The sequence below is a fragment of the Aplidium turbinatum genome, chromosome 1 (genome assembly GCF_918807975.1).
Source record: "Aplidium turbinatum chromosome 1, kaAplTurb1.1, whole genome shotgun sequence".
In the NCBI taxonomy this organism is placed as follows: domain Eukaryota; kingdom Metazoa; phylum Chordata; class Ascidiacea; order Aplousobranchia; family Polyclinidae; genus Aplidium; species Aplidium turbinatum.
This window is the reverse complement of record NC_137472.1, coordinates 62,885,006-62,905,333: the sequence shown is the minus strand read 5'-3', so window position 1 is coordinate 62,905,333 and position 20,328 is coordinate 62,885,006. Positions and strand designations below refer to the sequence as shown.

The 20,328-nt window shown below is 37.1% G+C and overlaps 2 protein-coding genes across 9 annotated transcripts in view; both read left to right on the top strand.

Moving 5' to 3' along the window:
• Positions 1-20,328, top strand: part of LOC145774829 (uncharacterized) — a 395,287-nt gene that overhangs the window by 206,809 nt on the left and 168,150 nt on the right. For 4 of the 8 annotated variants that reach the window (XM_082587146.1, XM_082586429.1, XM_082587796.1 and 1 more), the window contains exons 4-5: positions 15,942-16,040; positions 16,734-18,059. In XM_082587146.1, coding sequence (XP_082443272.1) covers positions 15,942-16,040; positions 16,734-18,059 — 1,425 coding nt within the window. Of the gene's footprint in view, positions 1-7,656; positions 7,794-8,113; positions 8,255-15,941; positions 16,041-16,733; positions 18,060-19,485; positions 19,555-20,328 lie in introns of those variants that run through there. The other 4 variants (XM_082590496.1, XM_082589764.1, XM_082589091.1 and 1 more) reach the window with 2 other exon arrangements.
• Positions 1-20,328, top strand: part of LOC145786235 (uncharacterized) — a 370,479-nt gene that overhangs the window by 346,833 nt on the left and 3,318 nt on the right. The window lies entirely within an intron of this gene.

Below are 20,328 nucleotides of genomic sequence, written 5' to 3'. Positions count from 1 at the left end.
TTCAAACCGGGCCTTATTCACAACACGTGCATCTAATAAGGCCCGCTTGAGATTTTTTTTATTGTTTTAATATTTTACAACTCCTTTTACTTAGAAACTTGTGTCATAGATATGTTGTTTAGATAGACCCAAAGTATCCTCATTCCAAGTTTCGTTCAAAATTATGCAGTATTTAGAAAAATATTGAGGTTTGAAAATTAGCGGGCCTTATTAGCTGCAGGTGCCTTATTGATTCTGCGCTTGTAGACGTTGCTGATAACCAGTGTTGTACGTTGACGCCGTCAATTTGACGGCGTCAACTTTTTGTTGACGCTGAGGCTAGCGCCGTCAATTTATTTTTCAGTTGATACGGAAGTGATAGCGCCGTCAACTATTTTGCCGATTTTAAGCGTCAAGCGCTAAGCGTCATTTTTTGTTTCCATAGAAAATCTCGTTTCACAATAAGAGTTTCACAATATATTTTGGCCAGCGCGACTCATCCGAATTACCGGCTTTGGCGTTGGTTGGAATGGCTCCCTGGAATACAAGCGGAAGAAGTTCGCCAAATGGTGATCACCCATGTATTGAGAACGAGGGATCAGAGACAGAAAGCAAAAAATCCATGAATGGCATCGCGGACGTTAAATATACTTTATTTCAAGAGCTCTATGCCCCTGAAAAGAGCGATGTTGGTGCAGTGGACCTCGTTAATTAAACGTTTTCAACTTGTTTTTGAAATACAACACACCAATACCAACCAGCGCTGCTGTGGAACGCATGTTTTCGCTTGGAAAGGACAATATGCGTAGGGGCGCCGGAAGCGGGGGGGGGGGAGCGGATGCCCCCTGCCCTCAAATTTCTGTGGATGGGGAGGGAAGAGGGGGCAATGGTGCCCTTTTAAGGTCATGTAAGCTACTGCACACTTTGCAATATAACAATTTATGCTATTCGCTTTTAGCCTAATTATAATGTTATATTTTTGCCTCAAAATAATATTCACGACACAAAATTCTCCATCACAGTAAGTTATATTACATCATTATAAAATAGCATGATGCCCTTCCGTGCCATTGTTGTTTGTATAGCGGACACTTGTATCATTACTCGATAATGAGCTGATAGATGAGCATTATCGCTATATCTTATCTTAAAACTTAAAAACAAATTGGCCTTTCAGCAACAAAAGTGCACCTTTTTTCATACTCTTGCCCCTCCAGTCAAAAATCGCTCCGGCGCCCCTGAATATGCGTCCAAAACGCAGCAGATTATCAGACAAACGTTTTGAAATGCTTGTTTTTCTGCAAGGAAATAACTAATAGGCTGAGCAGCTAATTACAATACAGTCTCAAAACATAATATCTGCTCTTTATTTATAGCTATTGTTAGCCTGAACTTGGTTGAAATATTTCCGTTTTATGAGACGCTGGCAAAAAATAGCGCTAGAAATTAGCGCTGACGCCGTCAATTTCTTCAAAAGCTTACGCAGTCCTTTACGCCGTAAAGTTTTTAGGCAATTCGCGCTGACGCCGTCAAATTATTTCAATGACGCGTACAACACTGCTGATAACCAACTTAGGCCTAATAGTTTGGCTAATTTGTCAAGTAAAGCAAATCGAAAAAATAATCCAATGTGCACTATGCATAACATGAATAACCTATTTCAAAAGAAATCTTGGCATGGATAGTTGGATACTTACGGTACAACTTATGTAGGTGCAAAGGTAGAATAAATTTTATCTGTCATGCAGCCACAATGGTAGCCTACAAAGAAGGAATCAGCCTTTTAGTTTTAGGTGAGTCTGTCCTTAGCATTTCATTAACAGCTCTATTCAACTTCAATTATATTTAGTGTAAGCAGGGGCTCTATCCACTTTTAGAATTCGGGGGGGTGATTTTTGGACAGTGGTCTAAAATCGTCATAGTCATTTCAACTTCTGGGGGGCTGCGCCCCCCAGACCCCCCATTGCAGCATCAGCTTCTTTCTGATCGAAGCATAGGGTTTCCAAGTCGTTTCACAAAGTATGTTTCTGAAAGGGCATTTTTGGGTAAGCAAACTGGTAGTCACTTAACAAGAAATATTTCTGACACTGCAAATGAAAACTCGAACCAATCATAAACTACGTTTTCCGTGACGTGAAAAAGGGCGAAAAGAAGATGATACAAAGCAAATCAAGTGCTGGATTTTCTATCAGCTGTTTGTTTGTTTTTCATATTTTTACCCTGCATTGCGAGAAAGCGGACTTGAACGCTATGCATCGGTGTACGCCTTCTGACGTACACCTGACCCACGCTGCAGCCGACGGCAATGTCTGTTTCCGGTTGTCTACTCTACTTATGACTTAAATTTGGTACTACCCATTACTCGAAATCGATCACTGAGTAGAGGCAATTATACTCATAGTGAAGTTGCTTCCCCAGAGAAACAACAGCAAGTGCGGGGGGTGGAGTCGAACATGCAGGCTCTCGACTGCGAGCCCAACACGCTAACCACTCGACCACTGCTGCCGACTAAGTTGGCAGCTGGTTGGCTGTTTAGGGGTTAGGGTTAGAAAGTAGTCATTTCATTGATGTGGGTTCGATTCTCACAACTGCTATTGCTCTTTTTTGTTCTGTAATTACCAAATAAAGTTCAAAACAAAGATTAACTCTCTGGCTAAGTGCGAGAAAGGTCACAATTGGACGGTAGCCTCTTATAACATGTACTGATTGGTTGGCGGTGTCATTCTAGTCATTTGCAGTGGCAGATTTTTTTCTTGTTAAAGTGGCTGCCAAGCAAACTAAGAACACAATGTAAACGCCTGGCTCGTAGTTCAGGGTTGCCAAACCAAAAAATCATATTGAAATGAAATATATTCATATTAATAAAAAATTCAAAATGTGCTAACAGCGAAAATATATTTTTCAAAATTTGATCAATAAAATATCACAAAACCTTTTCAAAGCCAAATGAGTGGGGGGGTGATTTTGCATTGATCACCCCCCCACTCCAATTAGTGGGGGGGTGATCACCCCCCTCACCCCCCCTTGGATAGAGCCCATGAGTGTAAGTAATTTTATGATTTCGTTAAAGATGATCTCTTTTTTCTGAAAAAAGTTAAGACATGGCTACCTACAGATACTGCCTGCCTCACATTTTTATTACATTATCACATCGCATTTTTATTTTGTCACACAAATCGGCTTGCGAAAAACAAATTTGTCTGTTTTTTTGCTGTAGGCCTAACTGTCTATAATTATCCAAAAAGATGTAAAAAAATCTTCATACGTAACATTCTACTTGTAATTTTACTTGCTGACGAAACGTGTCCTCTTTTTAGGCGATGAAAATATGGTAGGCCTACTATAGTTTCTATCGATGACGACACCAGGCAGTGGTTAACCAACGGATGCCTTGACATATAGCGACAACACAAGAGAAGAATGCAATAAAGTGGGCAAACACACTTTGTGCAGTGGATCGAGCTCTTTATTCTCCAGATCTGTGCATGAAATCGGATTAGCACAGTAATTAAGGGGGCAGTTCTATTTAGAAAATTAAGCAGCGGCTAGATAAACCAAAATTGTCGTTTTTGGGTATCTTTGCGAAAAATGAAATAGTCTATTAAGTTTAACATATAAAATTTTAGAATATTGACTTTTCAAAGTTATATCCAAATGATTTTTCTACACACCAGTGCAACTTCTGTTAAAATAGCACCAACGGATCACACGTAACAACTGAAAGAATTTCATCCAAAAACGCCCTCCCCCCTCCTTGAGCAGTTAACTTGCAAAAAAGATTGAAAAACGAAGGGCTAAACATGAGTTTCAACAGCAAAAGTCACAACCATCCATACCTCTTTTTATTTCAATTTCACTTCTAGACTACACTAATTCTAATCAGCCAAACGGTTTTTGGTTTTATATTTTCACAAGAACTTATATCAAGCGAACGAATCGTATTTGAAATAGTACTTGGAACACCTGAAAAATATAGGTGAACGTTAGAGTTTGTATATTCTCGATTTATGCAAGTAGCATGGGCGTGGTAGAGTTTGTTGTTTTTCCAAAGGCAGGCAACCAGATGCTCTCCCGTTAGATATGCCACTCTGCAGCTCTCCCAACAATGATCACATAAAAGTTCTCGCCAGTTACTTCAACAACAATAATACGGTTGGAGTTGATGTAATAGGCTTATAGATTATATATTATAATGAATATGCAGCAAAGTAAAAGTGTTTCATGTAGCCTATGTGAGGAAACTAAAAATCATACAATGTCAAAATCAACATTGGAAAAGTATGTAGGTATTTAATTTTCCATAATCAGAGATGTACGTATGCGCCGCATACTTGCGGCGTAGACGTTTTGTTTGCGCAATCACTTACGGCCACATTTTTTTGGATAGTTTGCGCTTGAGGCTACGCCGTAAAGTTTTCACGTTTTTTTAGCGCATAGCGTCAACGCATACTTTTTAATGTATTTTTTTCACTACAGCACGCCGATACCTTCCAGTGCTGCAGTTGAAAGAATGTTTTCAATGGGCAAAGACATATTGGAACCAAAACACAGCAAAATGTTGGGTGAACACATTCAGATGCTTGTGTTTCTTTGTGGAAATTCAAAATCAAACTTGTTTGTTTCGAGTGATTTATACCGTGTAAATGTTTGGCACCTAGCAAACAAAATTAGTTTACGCTAGTGTATGCGCTGACGCCGCCAACTTTTTTTACAAGTTACGTTGACGCATACGGCGTATGGTTTTTCGAACGTTTGCGTTTAGGCTACGCTGACGGCGTCAATATTTTTTGTATGAGCGTACATCACCGATTATAATGAATATGCTGCAAAGTAAAAGTGTTTCATGTGAGGAAACTAAAAATCATACAATGTCAAAATCAACATTGGAAAAGTATGTAGGTATTTAATTTTCCACAGAACCCTAATGTCAAAATTGAAACGTCTTTGACAAAAACACACGTAGGCTAATATGCAAGAATGTCATAGCAGCATCAGGGTCATAAGCAACTTGTCGTTGTTCTAAGTAATTACGTCATGGAACTTCAATCTTCATAGCTGATCAACATTTTCTTCCCATCAGCATTTTGGCGTAATATTGTGATTGACATTTGTACTTCCGCCAGTTCTGAAAAACATCATCTGATACCAGGTTGGAAATTTACGAGAAGCTGTTTTATTGCAAACAAAGAGTTGGCAAGACGCCATATCCAGCTTGGGTTACCGCTGTATTGTTCGTTAGTAGGCCTGGCTTTTTTGCAGATTCTACTTTTATCGTGAACAAAGAGTTTGTAGGATCTTGTATCCAGCTTGGGTTACACCTGTATGGTTCGTTAGAAGGTCTAGCTATGTTGCAGATTCTACTTTAATGTTTAAAAAAAGAGTTTGAAAGACGCGGTATCCAGCTTGGGGACAATTGTATTTTGTATTGTTCTTTAACAGGTCTAGCTATGTTGCAGATTCTATACTTTTATGTTGAACAAAGAGTTTGAAAGACGCGGTATCCAGGTTGGGTTACCCCTGTATTGTTTGTTAGTAGGCCTAGCTATGTTGCGCATTCTACTTTTATCGTGAACAGAGAGTTCGTTTGAAGGAAGCTCTATGTAGCATGGGTAACAACCAGTGACGGATTATCGATAAAAATAAAGCTTTAGGTACAAGAAAATTCGGCATTCCTCACATATTAAGGTATCGGTTAAATATTTGGCAACATTGTTTCACATCTTTGCAAACGCGAATTACTGTTGGTCTTGAAGTTTTTATAGATTGTATTTTTCATGTAGGCAGGTAACTTGTAACTTGGAGTACAAATCCTTGACTCTTTTTACTGCTTCAATGACTTAATTCGTTGCAGCATCTATTGTCGGTTACTATTGTTTTGTGAAAACCAAGTGCTTGTTCGAATGCGCCAAACCAGGGGTCACCAACTGGCGGCCCGCCACGATAATATGTGCCACCCGTGGAAGGCATCAATATACAAGAATAACGAATTAAGACGCGACCGAACGAAAATGGAAAACGCCATTCCCCGACAGCAAAATCCATCATTTTTACGTCTGCAGACGTTGAATCAATGAAAAATGGGAAATTTGCTGTCTGGGACTCAATTTTCACCGTTAATCGTCAGTGGTGCATATCCATGTTGTCTGGAGCGACAATCGAACTTTCGATTTGAAGAAAATTGTGGCAATCTTGATTTGAGTGGGAATCGAATCTCCGTCAAGATTGTACCACGGTGTCCAGTATTCCGTTCTTAACCACTGGCTACATCTCAAGACAATGAAGCTGTTGTTATGTGCAGTCTTATTCCATTTAATGCGATGGAGGCAATCTGGTTTTTCCGAGTACGCAGAGACGCACGAATCCACAATGCCAATAACCTCTACGGGAGGAACTACTAGGATTTAATCTTGCAAGTCATAATAAGCATCGCGCTTGCTAATATTCCTTGAAGGCAGGATATGAGATGTGGGTTTTGTGAAGTCATTGAGCACCCTCGTTTAAAAAAGTCAAAAGTGTTGTCAAAGAAGCTTGAAGTGGCAGGAGCGTTATCGATTATTGCTGTTATCGCGATATTCTAAGATAAATATTAACACCATGTAGCGCGAGATACTGCACTGCAAGACAAGGGATGTTATTGTTTGTTCAACACGTGGTGCCTTATCTTGCGTGGGAGTTGAACTGAGATTGGAACCATGGAACTTGAACCAATTAACGAACCTGTGGACATTCACATAACAGCGGCCGAATAGCTTGGTAGAGGTTTTGTTGAAATAAAATTAATGCCCCAACTGCGTGGTATCGTGGCCTACAGGGGTTGACGCAACTCACCCTCACAGCAATCTTGTTTTCTCATCGAATGATACACAAACAAGTTGTTATCCGTAAAATTTGTTTCATTTAAAGCTCCTCAATGTCTTTGATTTCGCTGTTTAACATAAAACTTGAAATATTTCCTTTTTTTGAAAAATTTGTTGTCTTAATTTCGTTTCAAATTAAACTCGATATAGAAAGCGATACAATAATCTATTGTTCCATTTCATTATTGATTCTGAAGACAAAATATTTCAATAAAAAACTTCAGTTTCTTCAAAGTTTCACTGACGTTGGAATATTGAAACACAAAATAAATTGCCAACCAACCTCAAATGGCAAATTAAACAATGTTTCAACGCTTTCTAACATTGCAATTTCGTAAAGCAAAGAATCTTTCTGTTTATGCTTGTGAGTTAAAAAACCTTTTTCAGCAAGAACATTTCTTTTTTCTATTGTTTTCCAAGTCACGCACTGCTCACGTGATCATTCGGCTATAACACGCGAGATGATGAATGCTTCTGCGCAGTCGACGAGTTAGTAATTTAGTTGGTCAGAATTCGAATCCAGTGTTGGTAAAACTGGAAACATCAAAGTATAACTTGCTGTGTTGTTTCGGTGGTGAGGATGAGTTAGAGTTAGAACAATAATGTAGCCTATGAACCCCGCGTAGATGGGTTTGTATCATTTGATGTTAAACAAGGTAGTTTGGCGACATGAAACATGGAGATCAATGAGCCACAGTCGAAACTATTATTCAAATCATGCGTTTGTGTTGGTTTGCTCAATATAAATTTATGTTGCTTGATTTGTCTTGTTTACTTTGATAAGGAATAGAGATGCTTATGACTCACAATTGTGTTTTGTAGCATCAACAACATGTTAAGTTTTATTTTGATTTGGTGACTAACAGCTAACAAAAAAAATGTCTTTCCCACGAAATCAAGAAGAAAACAGAACAACTTCAACTGAAGAAACTGGACGACCATTGACAGGAAATTCCGGTGAGTTTATTTTGACGAATGTGTTTAAGAAATTGCTCAAATATCGTGGTACGCTCGAAAGCCGCCGATTCGACACCACTCAAGGACACGCTGCTGTGTCGTAGGCAAGGCACTTAATAACGTGCCTAAAGGTGGACACTGACTGGCTTCCTTGCATTTCCGACATGACCTGATTTTCGACCATCAAATTCGTACAATTAGTATAGCAAGCGATAAGAAGATTGAAGAGTGTGGCTATGTTATATACTAAAACACAAACCTGGTTCAAACGCTGTTACTTGTGTTCAAGGTTAAATTCAAGGAACGGTGTTTTCTTACAGAACAATCTCAAATCAATGTATTGAACGTCCATCATCATCATCATATTGATCAACAATTGGTCCAGGTGCACAACCAGCGAAACGTAACCAACATTGTTCATCAACCCGAACAAACCAATGTTCGATCTGGAGATCAGGAAGGTTTGTGAAATGTTCATATTCATATATAAGATGAGTAGATTTCAACAAGGATGATAAATGAGACTAAACTAAACAAAAGGCTTATACGTTGAAACACCGTCTTGGTGCAAGTATAGAATCCGCCACCCTGGTCAACATGACGTCACAAAACGGACGCAACTATTATTGGGAGGGTGAAAAAAGGAAAGTAAAAAGCGGCGGAATGGAGGTGATAAGGCGGAATGGATATGATTTTTTTGACAATTTTACTGTGTTTTTACAATAAAAACATTAAACCAAAGTCGAGTGTTGAATAAAACAACCTAGAATGACATAAAAGTTACCAAATTGCATCAATTCAACTAAAAATTTACCCAATTAAACTTTAAAAATAAAAATACGAAACGTTTGCAACTAAATGTGTTGTAGCTATCTAATTTCTGCTCGCATTTTAATTTTTACAAAAAAAGTACCAATCTAACGCAACTGCAAAGAGTATGTCTTGCTTTATGCACGTGAAAAGTTTCAGGTTTATATCTTATCTACAAAACGGGCAATCGTCATTCAAACGTAGCCGCTGGGCGACACTTTTTACCAATGCATTGTGAAGGCGAATCGATCCTTATTCAGTATAAGCCACCCCTGTTTGCTGCGATCGGCAAATAGTGCTTCAACTAAACTTGCTGTAGTTTTCTTGTTTCTGCTCGGATTTTAACAATTTTGCCATCGTTGGAAAGTACGATTATATATCTACACGAATCAATTAAACAGTAGCACAAAATAAATACTAGATTTATCTTATGATAACTTAAACTTCACCAACTTGTAACGATTCTCAGCAATTTAATTTTTGCAATAAAATCATTAAATCTTTGCAAACTAAAAGAATATGTCTTGCTTTATGCACATGAAAAGTTTCAGGTTTATATCTCATCTACCAAACGAGCAATCGTTGTTCAAACTTAACCGCCCAGCGAAGCTTTTTTCCAATGCATTGTAAAGGCGAATCGATCCTTATTCAGTATACGCTACTCCCTGTTTGCTGTGATAGGTAAATTGTCCTTCCACTGAAAGTGCTGTAGCTTTCTCATTTCTGCTCGGATTTTAACAATTTTGCCATTGTTGGAAAGCACGATCATACATCTACACGAATCATTTAAACAGTAGCACAAAATAAGTACTAGCTTTATTTTGTGATAACTTAAACTTCACCAACTTGTAACAATTTTCATCAATTTACTTTATACAATAAAATTATTAAACTTTTGCAAATGGAAAGAGTATGTCTTGCTTTATGCACATGAAAAGTTTCAAGTTTATATCTTATTTACAAAACTGGCAATCATCGTTCAAACGTAGCCGCTCAGTGACACTTTTTTCCAATGCATTGTAAAGGCGAATCGATCCTTATTCACATATTCAGTATACGCCACTCCCTGTTTGCTGTGTTCGGTAAATAGTGCTTCAACTAAACTTGCTGTAGTTTTCTTGTTTCTGCTCGGATTTTAACAATTTTGCCATCGTTGGAAAGCACGATCATACATCTACAGTCTACACGAATCAATTGGCTAAAAATCCAAAACAAGTACTATCTTTATCTTGTAATAACTTAAACTTCATCAATTTATACCGATTCTCAGCGATTTAATTTTTAAAATAAAATCATTAATCTTCTGCAAATGCAAAGAGTATGTCTTGCTTTACGCACCTGAAAAGTTTCAGATTTATATCTTATCTACCAAACGAGCAATCGTTGTTCAAACTAAACCGCCCAGCGAAGCTTTTTTCCAATGCATTGTAAAGGCGAATCGATCCTTATTCAGTATACGCCACCCCCTGTTTGCTGTGATCGGTAAATAGTGCTTCAACTAAACTTGCTGTAGTTTTCTTGTTTCTGCTCGGATTTTAACAATTTTGCCATCGTTGGAAAGTACGATTATATATCTACACGAATCAATTAAACAGTAGCACAAAATAAGTACTAGATTTATCTTGTGATAACTTAAACTTCACCAATTTGTACCGATTCTCAGCAACTTAATTTTTACAACAAAATCATTAATATGTTACAAATAAAAAGAGTATGTCTTGCTTTATTCACCTGAAAAGTTTCAGGTTTATATCTTATCTACCAAACGAGCAATCGTCGTTCAAACTTAACCACCCAGCGAAGCTTTTTTCCAATGCATTGTAAAGGCGAATCGATCCTTATTCAGTATAAGCCACCCTTGTTTGTAGTGATCTGTAAATAGTGCTTCCACTAAACTTGCTGTAGTTTTCTTGTTTCTGCTTGGATTTTAACAATTTTGCCATCGTTGGAAAGCACGATCATACATCTACACGAATCAATTGGCTACAAATCCAAAACAAGTACCATCTTTTTTTTGTGATAACTTAAACTTTACCAACTTGTAACGATTCTCAGCTATTTACTTTATACAATAAAATTATTAAACTTTTGCAAATTGAAAGAGTATGTCTTGCTTTATGCACATGAAAAGTTTCAGATTTATATCTCATCTACCAAACGAGCAATCGTTGTTCAAACTTAACCGCCCAGCGAAGCTTTTTTCCAATGCATTGTAAAGGCGAATCGATCCTTATTCAGTATACGCCACTCCCTGTTTGCTGTGATAGGTAAATTGTCCTTCCACTGAAAGTGCTGTAGCTTTCTCATTTCTGCTCGGATTTTAACAATTTTGCCATTGTTGGAAAGCACGATCATACATCTACACGAATCATTTAAACAGTTAGCACAAAATAAGTACTAGCTTTATTTTGTGATAACTTAAACTTCACCAACTTGTAACAATTTTCATCAATTTACTTTATACAATAAAATTATTAAACTTTTGCAAATGGAAAGAGTATGTCTTGCTTTATGCACATGAAAAGTTTCAAGTTTATATCTTATTTACAAAACTGGCAATCATCGTTCAAACGTAGCCGCTCAGTGACACTTTTTTCCAATGCATTGTAAAGGCGAATCGATCCTTATTCACATATTCAGTATACGCCACTCCCTGTTTGCTGTGTTCGGTAAATAGTGCTTCAACTAAACTTGCTGTAGTTTTCTTGTTTCTGCTCGGATTTTAACAATTTTGCCATCGTTGGAAAGCACGATCATACATCTACAGTCTACACGAATCAATTGGCTAAAAATCCAAAACAAGTACTATCTTTATCTTGTAATAACTTAAACTTCATCAATTTATACCGATTCTCAGCGATTTAATTTTTAAAATAAAATCATTAATCTTCTGCAAATGCAAAGAGTATGTCTTGCTTTACGCACCTGAAAAGTTTCAGATTTATATCTTATCTACCAAACGAGCAATCGTTGTTCAAACTAAACCGCCCAGCGAAGCTTTTTTCCAATGCATTGTAAAGGCGAATCGATCCTTATTCAGTATACGCCACCCCCTGTTTGCTGTGATCGGTAAATAGTGCTTCAACTAAACTTGCTGTAGTTTTCTTGTTTCTGCTCGGATTTTAACAAGTTTGCCATCGTTGGAAAGTACGATTATATATCTACACGAATCAATTAAACAGTAGCACAAAATAAGTACTAGATTTATCTTGTGATAACTTAAACTTCACCAATTTGTACCGATTCTCAGCAACTTAATTTTTACAACAAAATCATTAATATGTTACAAATAAAAAGAGTATGTCTTGCTTTATTCACCTGAAAAGTTTCAGGTTTATATCTTATCTACCAAACGAGCAATCGTCGTTCAAACTTAACCACCCAGCGAAGCTTTTTTCCAATGCATTGTAAAGGCGAATCGATCCTTATTCAGTATAAGCCACCCTTGTTTGTAGTGATCTGTAAATAGTGCTTCCACTAAACTTGCTGTAGTTTTCTTGTTTCTGCTTGGATTTTAACAATTTTGCCATCGTTGGAAAGCACGATCATACATCTACACGAATCAATTGGCTACAAATCCAAAACAAGTACCATCTTTTTTTTGTGATAACTTAAACTTTACCAACTTGTAACGATTCTCAGCTATTTACTTTATACAATAAAATTATTAAACTTTTGCAAATTGAAAGAGTATGTCTTGCTTTATGCACATGAAAAGTTTCAGATTTATATCTCATCTACCAAACGAGCAATCGTCGTTCAAACTTAACCTCGCAGCGAAGCTTTTTTCCAATGCATTGTGAAGGCGAATCGATCCTTATTCAGTATAAGCCACCCCTGTTTGCAGTGATCGGTAAATAGTCCTCCTACTGAAAGTGCTGTAGCTTTCTCAATTCTGTCCGGATTTTAACAATTTTGCCATCGTTGGAAAGCACTTCATACATCTACCCAGGGATGGGGAACCTGCGGCCCGCGGGCCGAATGCGGCCCGCGTAACTGTTGTATGTGGCCCGCGTCAAAATTTCGTAATTTTTTTTTTTTTCTTTTGCAAAAGTGAAATCATTTGAAGCTAAATTACCTGTGGAAAGTACAACTTGAAAACAATAACACCGCACATTTTCCTACCTTGCAAGAGCAAAAGCTTTCTACAACAGCCAAATATAGGCTACCCATTGCCTATGTATGTGTCAATCTTATGGAGACATTTAATGCAAGATTTTTGGACATAAAGAGTAAAGAAATGGAGTTAGATATTTTTGCCTCTCCTTTCAATGTGGTTGCAACTGATGTTCCTAGTAACTTCCAACATGAAATAGTAGAGCTCACAGAGTGACGGTACGTTGAAAGCGATGTACCAAAATATTCCACTGCTCAACTTTTATCAACGCTACATAAATGCTGATGATTTTCCAGTCATGCGGAAACATGCTTTGAAACATGTGTCTCTGTTTGGAAGCACCTACCGTTGCGAGCAGTTTTTTTCCAAATTGAATCTAACAAAAAGTCGGCTTCGCTCCAGACTGACTGATAAAAACGTGGAGATGTAGTTAAGAGTTGCAACATCTTCCGTGTCAGCAGACATCACACGACTCACCAAAAATAAAAACTTTCAGAAATCCCACTAGCTGTGAAAGTGAAATAAATCATTGTCTACTTCGCTGCATTTTTTATCTGTAAATAAAATTTCGAAATTTTAGTGGCCCGCCTGTGTTATTTCTCATTTTATGTGGCCCGCAATACTAAAAAGGTTCCCCACCCCTGATCTACACGAATCAATTAAACAGTAGCACAAAATAAGTACCAGCTTTATCTTGTGATAACTTAAACTTCACCAACTTGTAACGATTTTCAGCAATTTAATTTTTACAATAAAATCATTAAATTTTTGTAAACTAAAAGAATATGTCTTGTTTTATGCACATGAAAAGTTTCAAGTTTATATCTCATCTACCAAACGAGCAATCGTTGTTCAAACTTAACCACCCAGCGAAGCTTTTTTCCAATGCATTGTAAAGGCGAATCTATCCTTATTCAGTATACGCTACTCCCTGTTTGCTGTGATCTGTAAATAGTGCTTCTACTAAACTTGCTGTAGTTTTCTCGTTTCTGCTCGGATTTTAACAATTTTGCCATCGTTGGAAAGTACGATTATATATCTACACGAATCAATTAAATGCAAGCACAAAATAAGTACTATATTTATCTTGTAATAACTTAAACTTTACCAATTTGTACCGATTCTCAGCAATTTAATTTTTACAAAAAAATCATTAATATGTTACAAATTGAAAGATTATGTCTTGTTTTATTCCCCTGAAAAGTTTCAGGTTTATATCTTATCTACCAAACGAGCAATCGTCGTTCAAACTTAACCGCCTAGCGAAGCTTTTTTCCAATGCATTGTAAAGGCTGGTATTATCCAAAGAAATGTTTTTTCTTTTTTACTTCTTCAAAAGTGTTAATTCATTTAAAGTGTTCAAAACCTTCAAAATATTTCACAAATGTTGGAGCTTTGAGAGAGCGTTTGCCTTGCTGAGCCACAAACGCATAAAGCCAAGTATCATGAAGTGTTCAACATGTTTATAATGTTTATGACACATTCCTATTTAATGTCGCTTTGCTTTATGTGATTGTCTTACAAATCAATGTAAAGAAATATATTTATCAACAAGGATGATAAGTGAGACTAAATTAAAAGCGAGGCTTATAGGTTGACGTCTTTATGTTGTACAATTTTGGTAAAGAGGTTACTTTCTTCAGCCACAGACATATACAACCAAGCAACCACACGGCATTTAACATAATGGATTAAAATTGAAACATAAACTATAAGCTACAAACGTTTTCGGCCATACACACGTTAGCCCTTATCAAGTAACAAAAAATAACTGCTTATCATATCTACAATGAAAATGAATGACTGATCTAAACACTGAATTGAAAAACGAAATGCAAAATGAAACGGCAGAACAGAAGAAAGGCACATCACGTGGCGTTTAAATTACACCAGGCAAAGACGCAACATATGACGTATCAAGAAAAGACGTTGAGTAGATAAGAAGCACCTGAGGCAAACAACTGTGTATTGAGGCGAGGATTGTATGATTTTATTAGCAAAGCCTCGTGGATTTTAGTGTCGAATTCGGTGAAACATGTACGCATAATTCTAAAGGATTGGAGTCCTTTAGAATTATGCGTAAATGTTTCACCGAATTCGACACTAAAATCCACGAGGCTTTGCTAATAAAATCATACAATCCTCGCCTCAATACACAGTTGTTTGCCTCAGGTGCTTCTTATCTACTCAACGTCTTTTCTTGATACGTCATATGTTGCGTCTTTGCCTGGTGTAATTTAAACGCCACGTGATGTGCCTTTCTTCTGTTCTGCCGTTTCATTTTGCATTTCGTTTTTCAATTCAGTGTTTAGATCAGTCATTCATTTTCATTGTAGATATGATAAGCAGTTATTTTTTGTTACTTGATAAGGGCTAACGTGTGTATGGCCGAAAACGTTTGTAGCTTATAGTTTATGTTTCAATTTTAATCCATTATGTTAAATGCCGTGTGGTTGCTTGGTTGTATATGTCTTTATGTTGTGCCATCAACGTTTGAGTGGTTTCTGTTATTTAAAAATCAGTTTCATTTAAAAACCAAAACAGAAAATGGAGAGTAAAAATATGAAGTCATCACAACAGTAACCAAAATTACGCCATAATGTTTCATTATAATGTGCATCAAAAACAGTGGTTACCAATATTTATTACAAGACGTTGTTGTTTTAACCAATCTGCATCGGCTCTTGAGCTACGTCATCGTGACGTAACCATCGTTTTTGTCTATGTCTTTCCACTTAACATTTCAGTTAAAGGTTCAGTTTCCAAATTATTTTACAAATGTTGGAGCTTTGAGAGAGCGTTTGCCTTGCTGAGGCACAAACGTAACATTAGAGATCCAACATATTTATTGCAAGTTCATATTTAATGTTACTTAGCTAATATGCTGGTCTTACAAATGAACTAATTGGATTAATCTTGCAAATGCAATCTCAATTCATTGCTAAAAGTAGCTCCTGGTACTATCTAAAAAATAGTTGTTTTTTTGACTTATTCAAAAGTGTTAATTTATATAAAGTGTTCAAAGGCTTCAAAATGTTTTGTCACAACATCACAACAGATACTGCAGTCACATATGTGATCTTGCACTGTGTTTGTCGATGACTGCCAACATCAAAATTTCGATAGGTTTTAGCATATATAAATGATCCTTCACTGAGGAAAGGCATGGATACAGAGTTACGGAAATCTATGACGTAAGTTCTTATGTTTATTTCTTTCAGCTTCTTCGAGTCATGCAATCAACCAACAACAACCTTCAATTGAATCCACTTTACCACAAACATCTTTCCAGCAAACACCGTCTTTGCAACCGCTAGCAAGTAAGAATATATTCTGCTAACAACATTTAAAGTTAGCCAGTAATGCTCAAGTACATCTAGACACAGACGAACCATGATCACCTTCTCAATAAACTTACCTCATCTACATCTACCACGTCTTCACGTTCGCGTTTGGGCGTCAATTTATTTGAGCATTAATTATATTTTTTCTAGCCATGTTGGAATCTGATATAAAATTAAAAATGAACCATGTCGCTAAAAGACCATAGCTGTTGTAGAACGACAATAAATAAAACCATATCATTAAGAGCCGCTGAGATAACAGGTCGGACCCGGTACCAAGTGTAATTCTAGACAGTCTCTGAAAAAAGTAATGTATCTTTAAAAAGGTTTTTCAATTTTTTGAATTCGTTGCTAAAAGTAGCGCCTGGTATTATCCAAAGAAATGTTTTTTCTTTTTTATTTATTCAAAAGTGTTAATTCATTTGAAGTGTTTAAAACCTTCAAAATATTTCACAAATGTTGGAGCTTTGAGAGAGCGTTTGCCTTGCTGAGCTACAAACGCATAAAGTCAAGTAACATGAAGTGTTCAACTTGTTTATGCCACATTCCTATTTAATGTCGCTTTGCTTTAAGTGATTGTCTTACAAATCAATGTAAAGAAATATATTTTAATTTGTTGACTTATTCAAAAGCGTTAACTTAGTTTTAATACGAGTGGTACTTTTTCAGATACTAGCAGGGCCTTCTACAAACTGAAGGAAGCAACTGGTCAACTCTACAAATCGGAATTTGATGTGGATTTGTCGAGGTTCGACATTCCCGCACGGAATTTCCCAGAAGTTCATCCAAAGCTTCTGTCAATCGACTTCTATGAAGGAAGGTTCATTCCCAACGACAACCAGTATGATCCTAAAACCAGACAAATTCAATTTAAAGAATCCGATAAAAATGTTTCGATTAATCACTTAATTTCACGTGTTAAGTCACAAAGCTTCATTTCAATCGTCGGTTACCCTGGGGCGGGAAAGACAACGTTATCAAAGCGCCTGGCAAGGCGTCTAGACGAAACTAGAGACTTTCTCGTTCTGAGGATACCCTTTATGAGCATGAACGATTGCGATGATGAGGAGTTAACTTTGAAGGAATTTTTACTTGGAGATGTAGATTTTGACTTGAATACAGAAGAAAAGGATTCTGTTTTTAAATGGATAAAAAAGCACACCAAAAAATGTTTTTTAATACTTGACGGATTCGACCAGGTGAACTGGAATTTGATGGATAAAGTGAAAAGATCGAATTATGATACTTTACTCACCTGCCAGGAACTTGTGTCGAATCTTTGTCGAGGAACTTTTTTACCTAATTGCCACATTGTATTCACCTCACGACCACACGCCATGCTTACAATTCCAAAACAATGTCGACCAAAAAAAACGTATTTTGTTGGAGACTTAACGTCTGAAAACATGAAAATCTTAGTTGATGCATTGGTAAATGATGAACAAAAATCAAGTGAAATTTTAAACAAACTAACTGTAGAAACTCCTCATCTAGAATCCATGTGCCACAATCCTTTGATGCTACAACTGTACTTAAGAGCTTTTCTTAGTTCATCAGATGAAACTGCAAATATTTCAACAGTGACCACGATATTTCAAAGAGTGCTAGGAGGCCTCAGAACATCACAACACACAATTGCTTTAGCAGATGAAATTGTCCTTAAACTGTCACGAATCGCGTACAATGCAACAAAAAATGGAACCGTAGTAATCACAGCTGAAGATCTTCAAACAGAGAATCTTTTAAGTAAAGATGTGCAAGATATTGTCGTGGCATTATTTGCTTTAAATAAACATTGTGGCCTTTTCGAGGGTAACCAACGATTATATTTTTCACACCAAACTTTTCAGGAGTTTTTTAGCGCTTTATACATGACCGATCAAATGCCGTTAGATAATTTCACATCATTTGTACAAACTAATCTACTGGTCGATCACTGGTCAGTCGTTGTTCAATTCTTATCCGGACTTCTGTTGGATTCGTGCATGAATGAAGGTAATTATATTTTATAAAAAATGGTTTTGTTATTGTATTGAAATCGAATGCAATTGTGATTGTCCATAATTGAACAATTTGTTTTCTATCAAAGCAGGAATTCTTAACCAGGGTTTCAAAAAATATAGTAAAATGTAGGTGATTGTTATTTTCAACCAATCCTAAGAGGGGTGGGAGAACTGGATGGTGATTTGAAGGTGGAACCAAAAAGGATAAAAACCACTGTACAAACTCAAATCTGTACACCACTGTACAGAATGCAAAAACAACGTTTCTATAAAAACAATTTGAGATCATGTCCAGAGGCAGGTCTGAGTATCAAACTAAAATCTCAGAAGCCTTGCACATAAAACGTAACAATCCACCTTTGAATAGACAATTGTATGCTTTTTAGCAGGATTATTCACAATAACTATAACTATAGTTGCAAGAATGATGTTTTCGTTTACCCTGGCACCTTGGTTACAATCCTATAGACCAGTGTTTCTCAACCTTTTTTGGCCTAACGCTCCCTTCATGAACTGGCAAAATTTTTCCGCCCCCCAACAAAAACAACTAATTACGAAAAGAGAATATAAAACAATAAATACTATTAATAGCCTACTACAAAAAGTGCTCAATGCCAAGCAAAAAGCCAAGCAGAGTGAATTACATCAAATATAGGCTAGTTACCAGTCTCTAAAACCCTTACAGCCTGTTTTACACTAAAAGGAAATCATCAGTAGGTCCTTATTCCAATAGAATTCTATTTCTATTAGAATAAGGACCTTTTGATGATCTCCCTTTTAGGGTAAAACAGGCTGCAAGGGTTTTAGAGACTAGTAACTATATTTGATGAAAAGCAAATACTGTATATATATATTTGCGAGCATAAAAACAGTAGCCTATAGGCCTACTGGTAGTCAGTGTGAATCTTGGGCTTGGTGAGAAAGTGCCAGTTTCTTCACATCCGGTGTAAAGTCAGTGAGAAACATTCGAAGATCACCTCTTATGGATATGTCAAGTGGGTTTCGCTGTTTGGTATGTAGCAGAACAACACAGCTGAATCCCTTTTTCCACCAAGGTATGAGGTAGGAAATGCTACCACGAAGATACGGGCTCTTTGACGAAATCCTTACGCTGGGCAGTAGATGGGTTAAACCAGAATGCCCCTAATAATCAAAACGCCCCCCTTAAGCCGAGGTAAGCATACCGCCCCCCTGCACAATCAAAACGCCCCCCGAGGGGCGGTACCGCCCCCGTTGAGAACCACTGCTATAGACTTTGATTGTATAGAAATAAAGTGATCACACATATATCGACTATTTGGTCGCGACTGGTCTGGTTAGTGAAAGCATGAACTGTGGTAACGATAACGCGTAGGCTGTACGCCTGCAACGGTGACAATTGAAAGCCCTAGTTTTCATGAGAGTGTGATTTCTTTCAGGTGAAAAAAGGCAAAAACGGGAAATATTTATTTCAGAGTTTTATGAGAAAACTCGGAAAGTTGCTGCAGGTAAGTAAATGTTTTTACCTCTTCAACACAGTTTTCTTTGCAAAGAATGTTTTATGAATTTTTGGTTGGCTTATGGGACTATACTTACGGGACTATAAACCAGTATTGCATTGGTCTTCTTTTAAGTAGATTTGTGTTTTTAAAAAGTGTTCTAATTTCAAGTTAAAAACCAACATAAAGTGAAAAATTGCCAAGTGAATAAAATCAGCCAGGTCAGAAAACAACGGCTCGAAAAGCAATTATTAGTATTAGACATAAGTACAGAAAGCATAAAAGCACAATAGGTAAGTTTTACATCAAAAAGTTGAAAAATCTTAGTCCCTAGGTCACATTCAGGCAACAGTACTCATTTCTTTCAGCGAGCAAGAACTTTTCAATTTGAAGTGATCCAGTCAGGCCCGTAGGCAGCCAGGGGGGCCTGGCCCTCCTGAAAAAAACTTCACTCCCCCCCCCCTAGCAAAATCCCAACATTCTCGAGCAACAACTACAATTATAATGATTCAATTTTTTCTGCCCCCCCTAAATAAAAGTTGGCCCCCCTTGCTCTGCGGTCTGGCTACGGCCCTGGGTCCAGTAGCTCAAAACAAATTTCTGCAAGGACCTGACTAATCACAAGTTATTAAATCTTTAGATAATATGAAACCAAGGAACTTTGTCAAACATCTCATTTATACTCAGTAGCTTTGACAAGGAGGTCTAGGTAGTATGTTTCGACCCGGTCCTAAATAATTTTTGGGCCTGCAACCTTTCTAAAGAACTGGAACTTGAAAACCA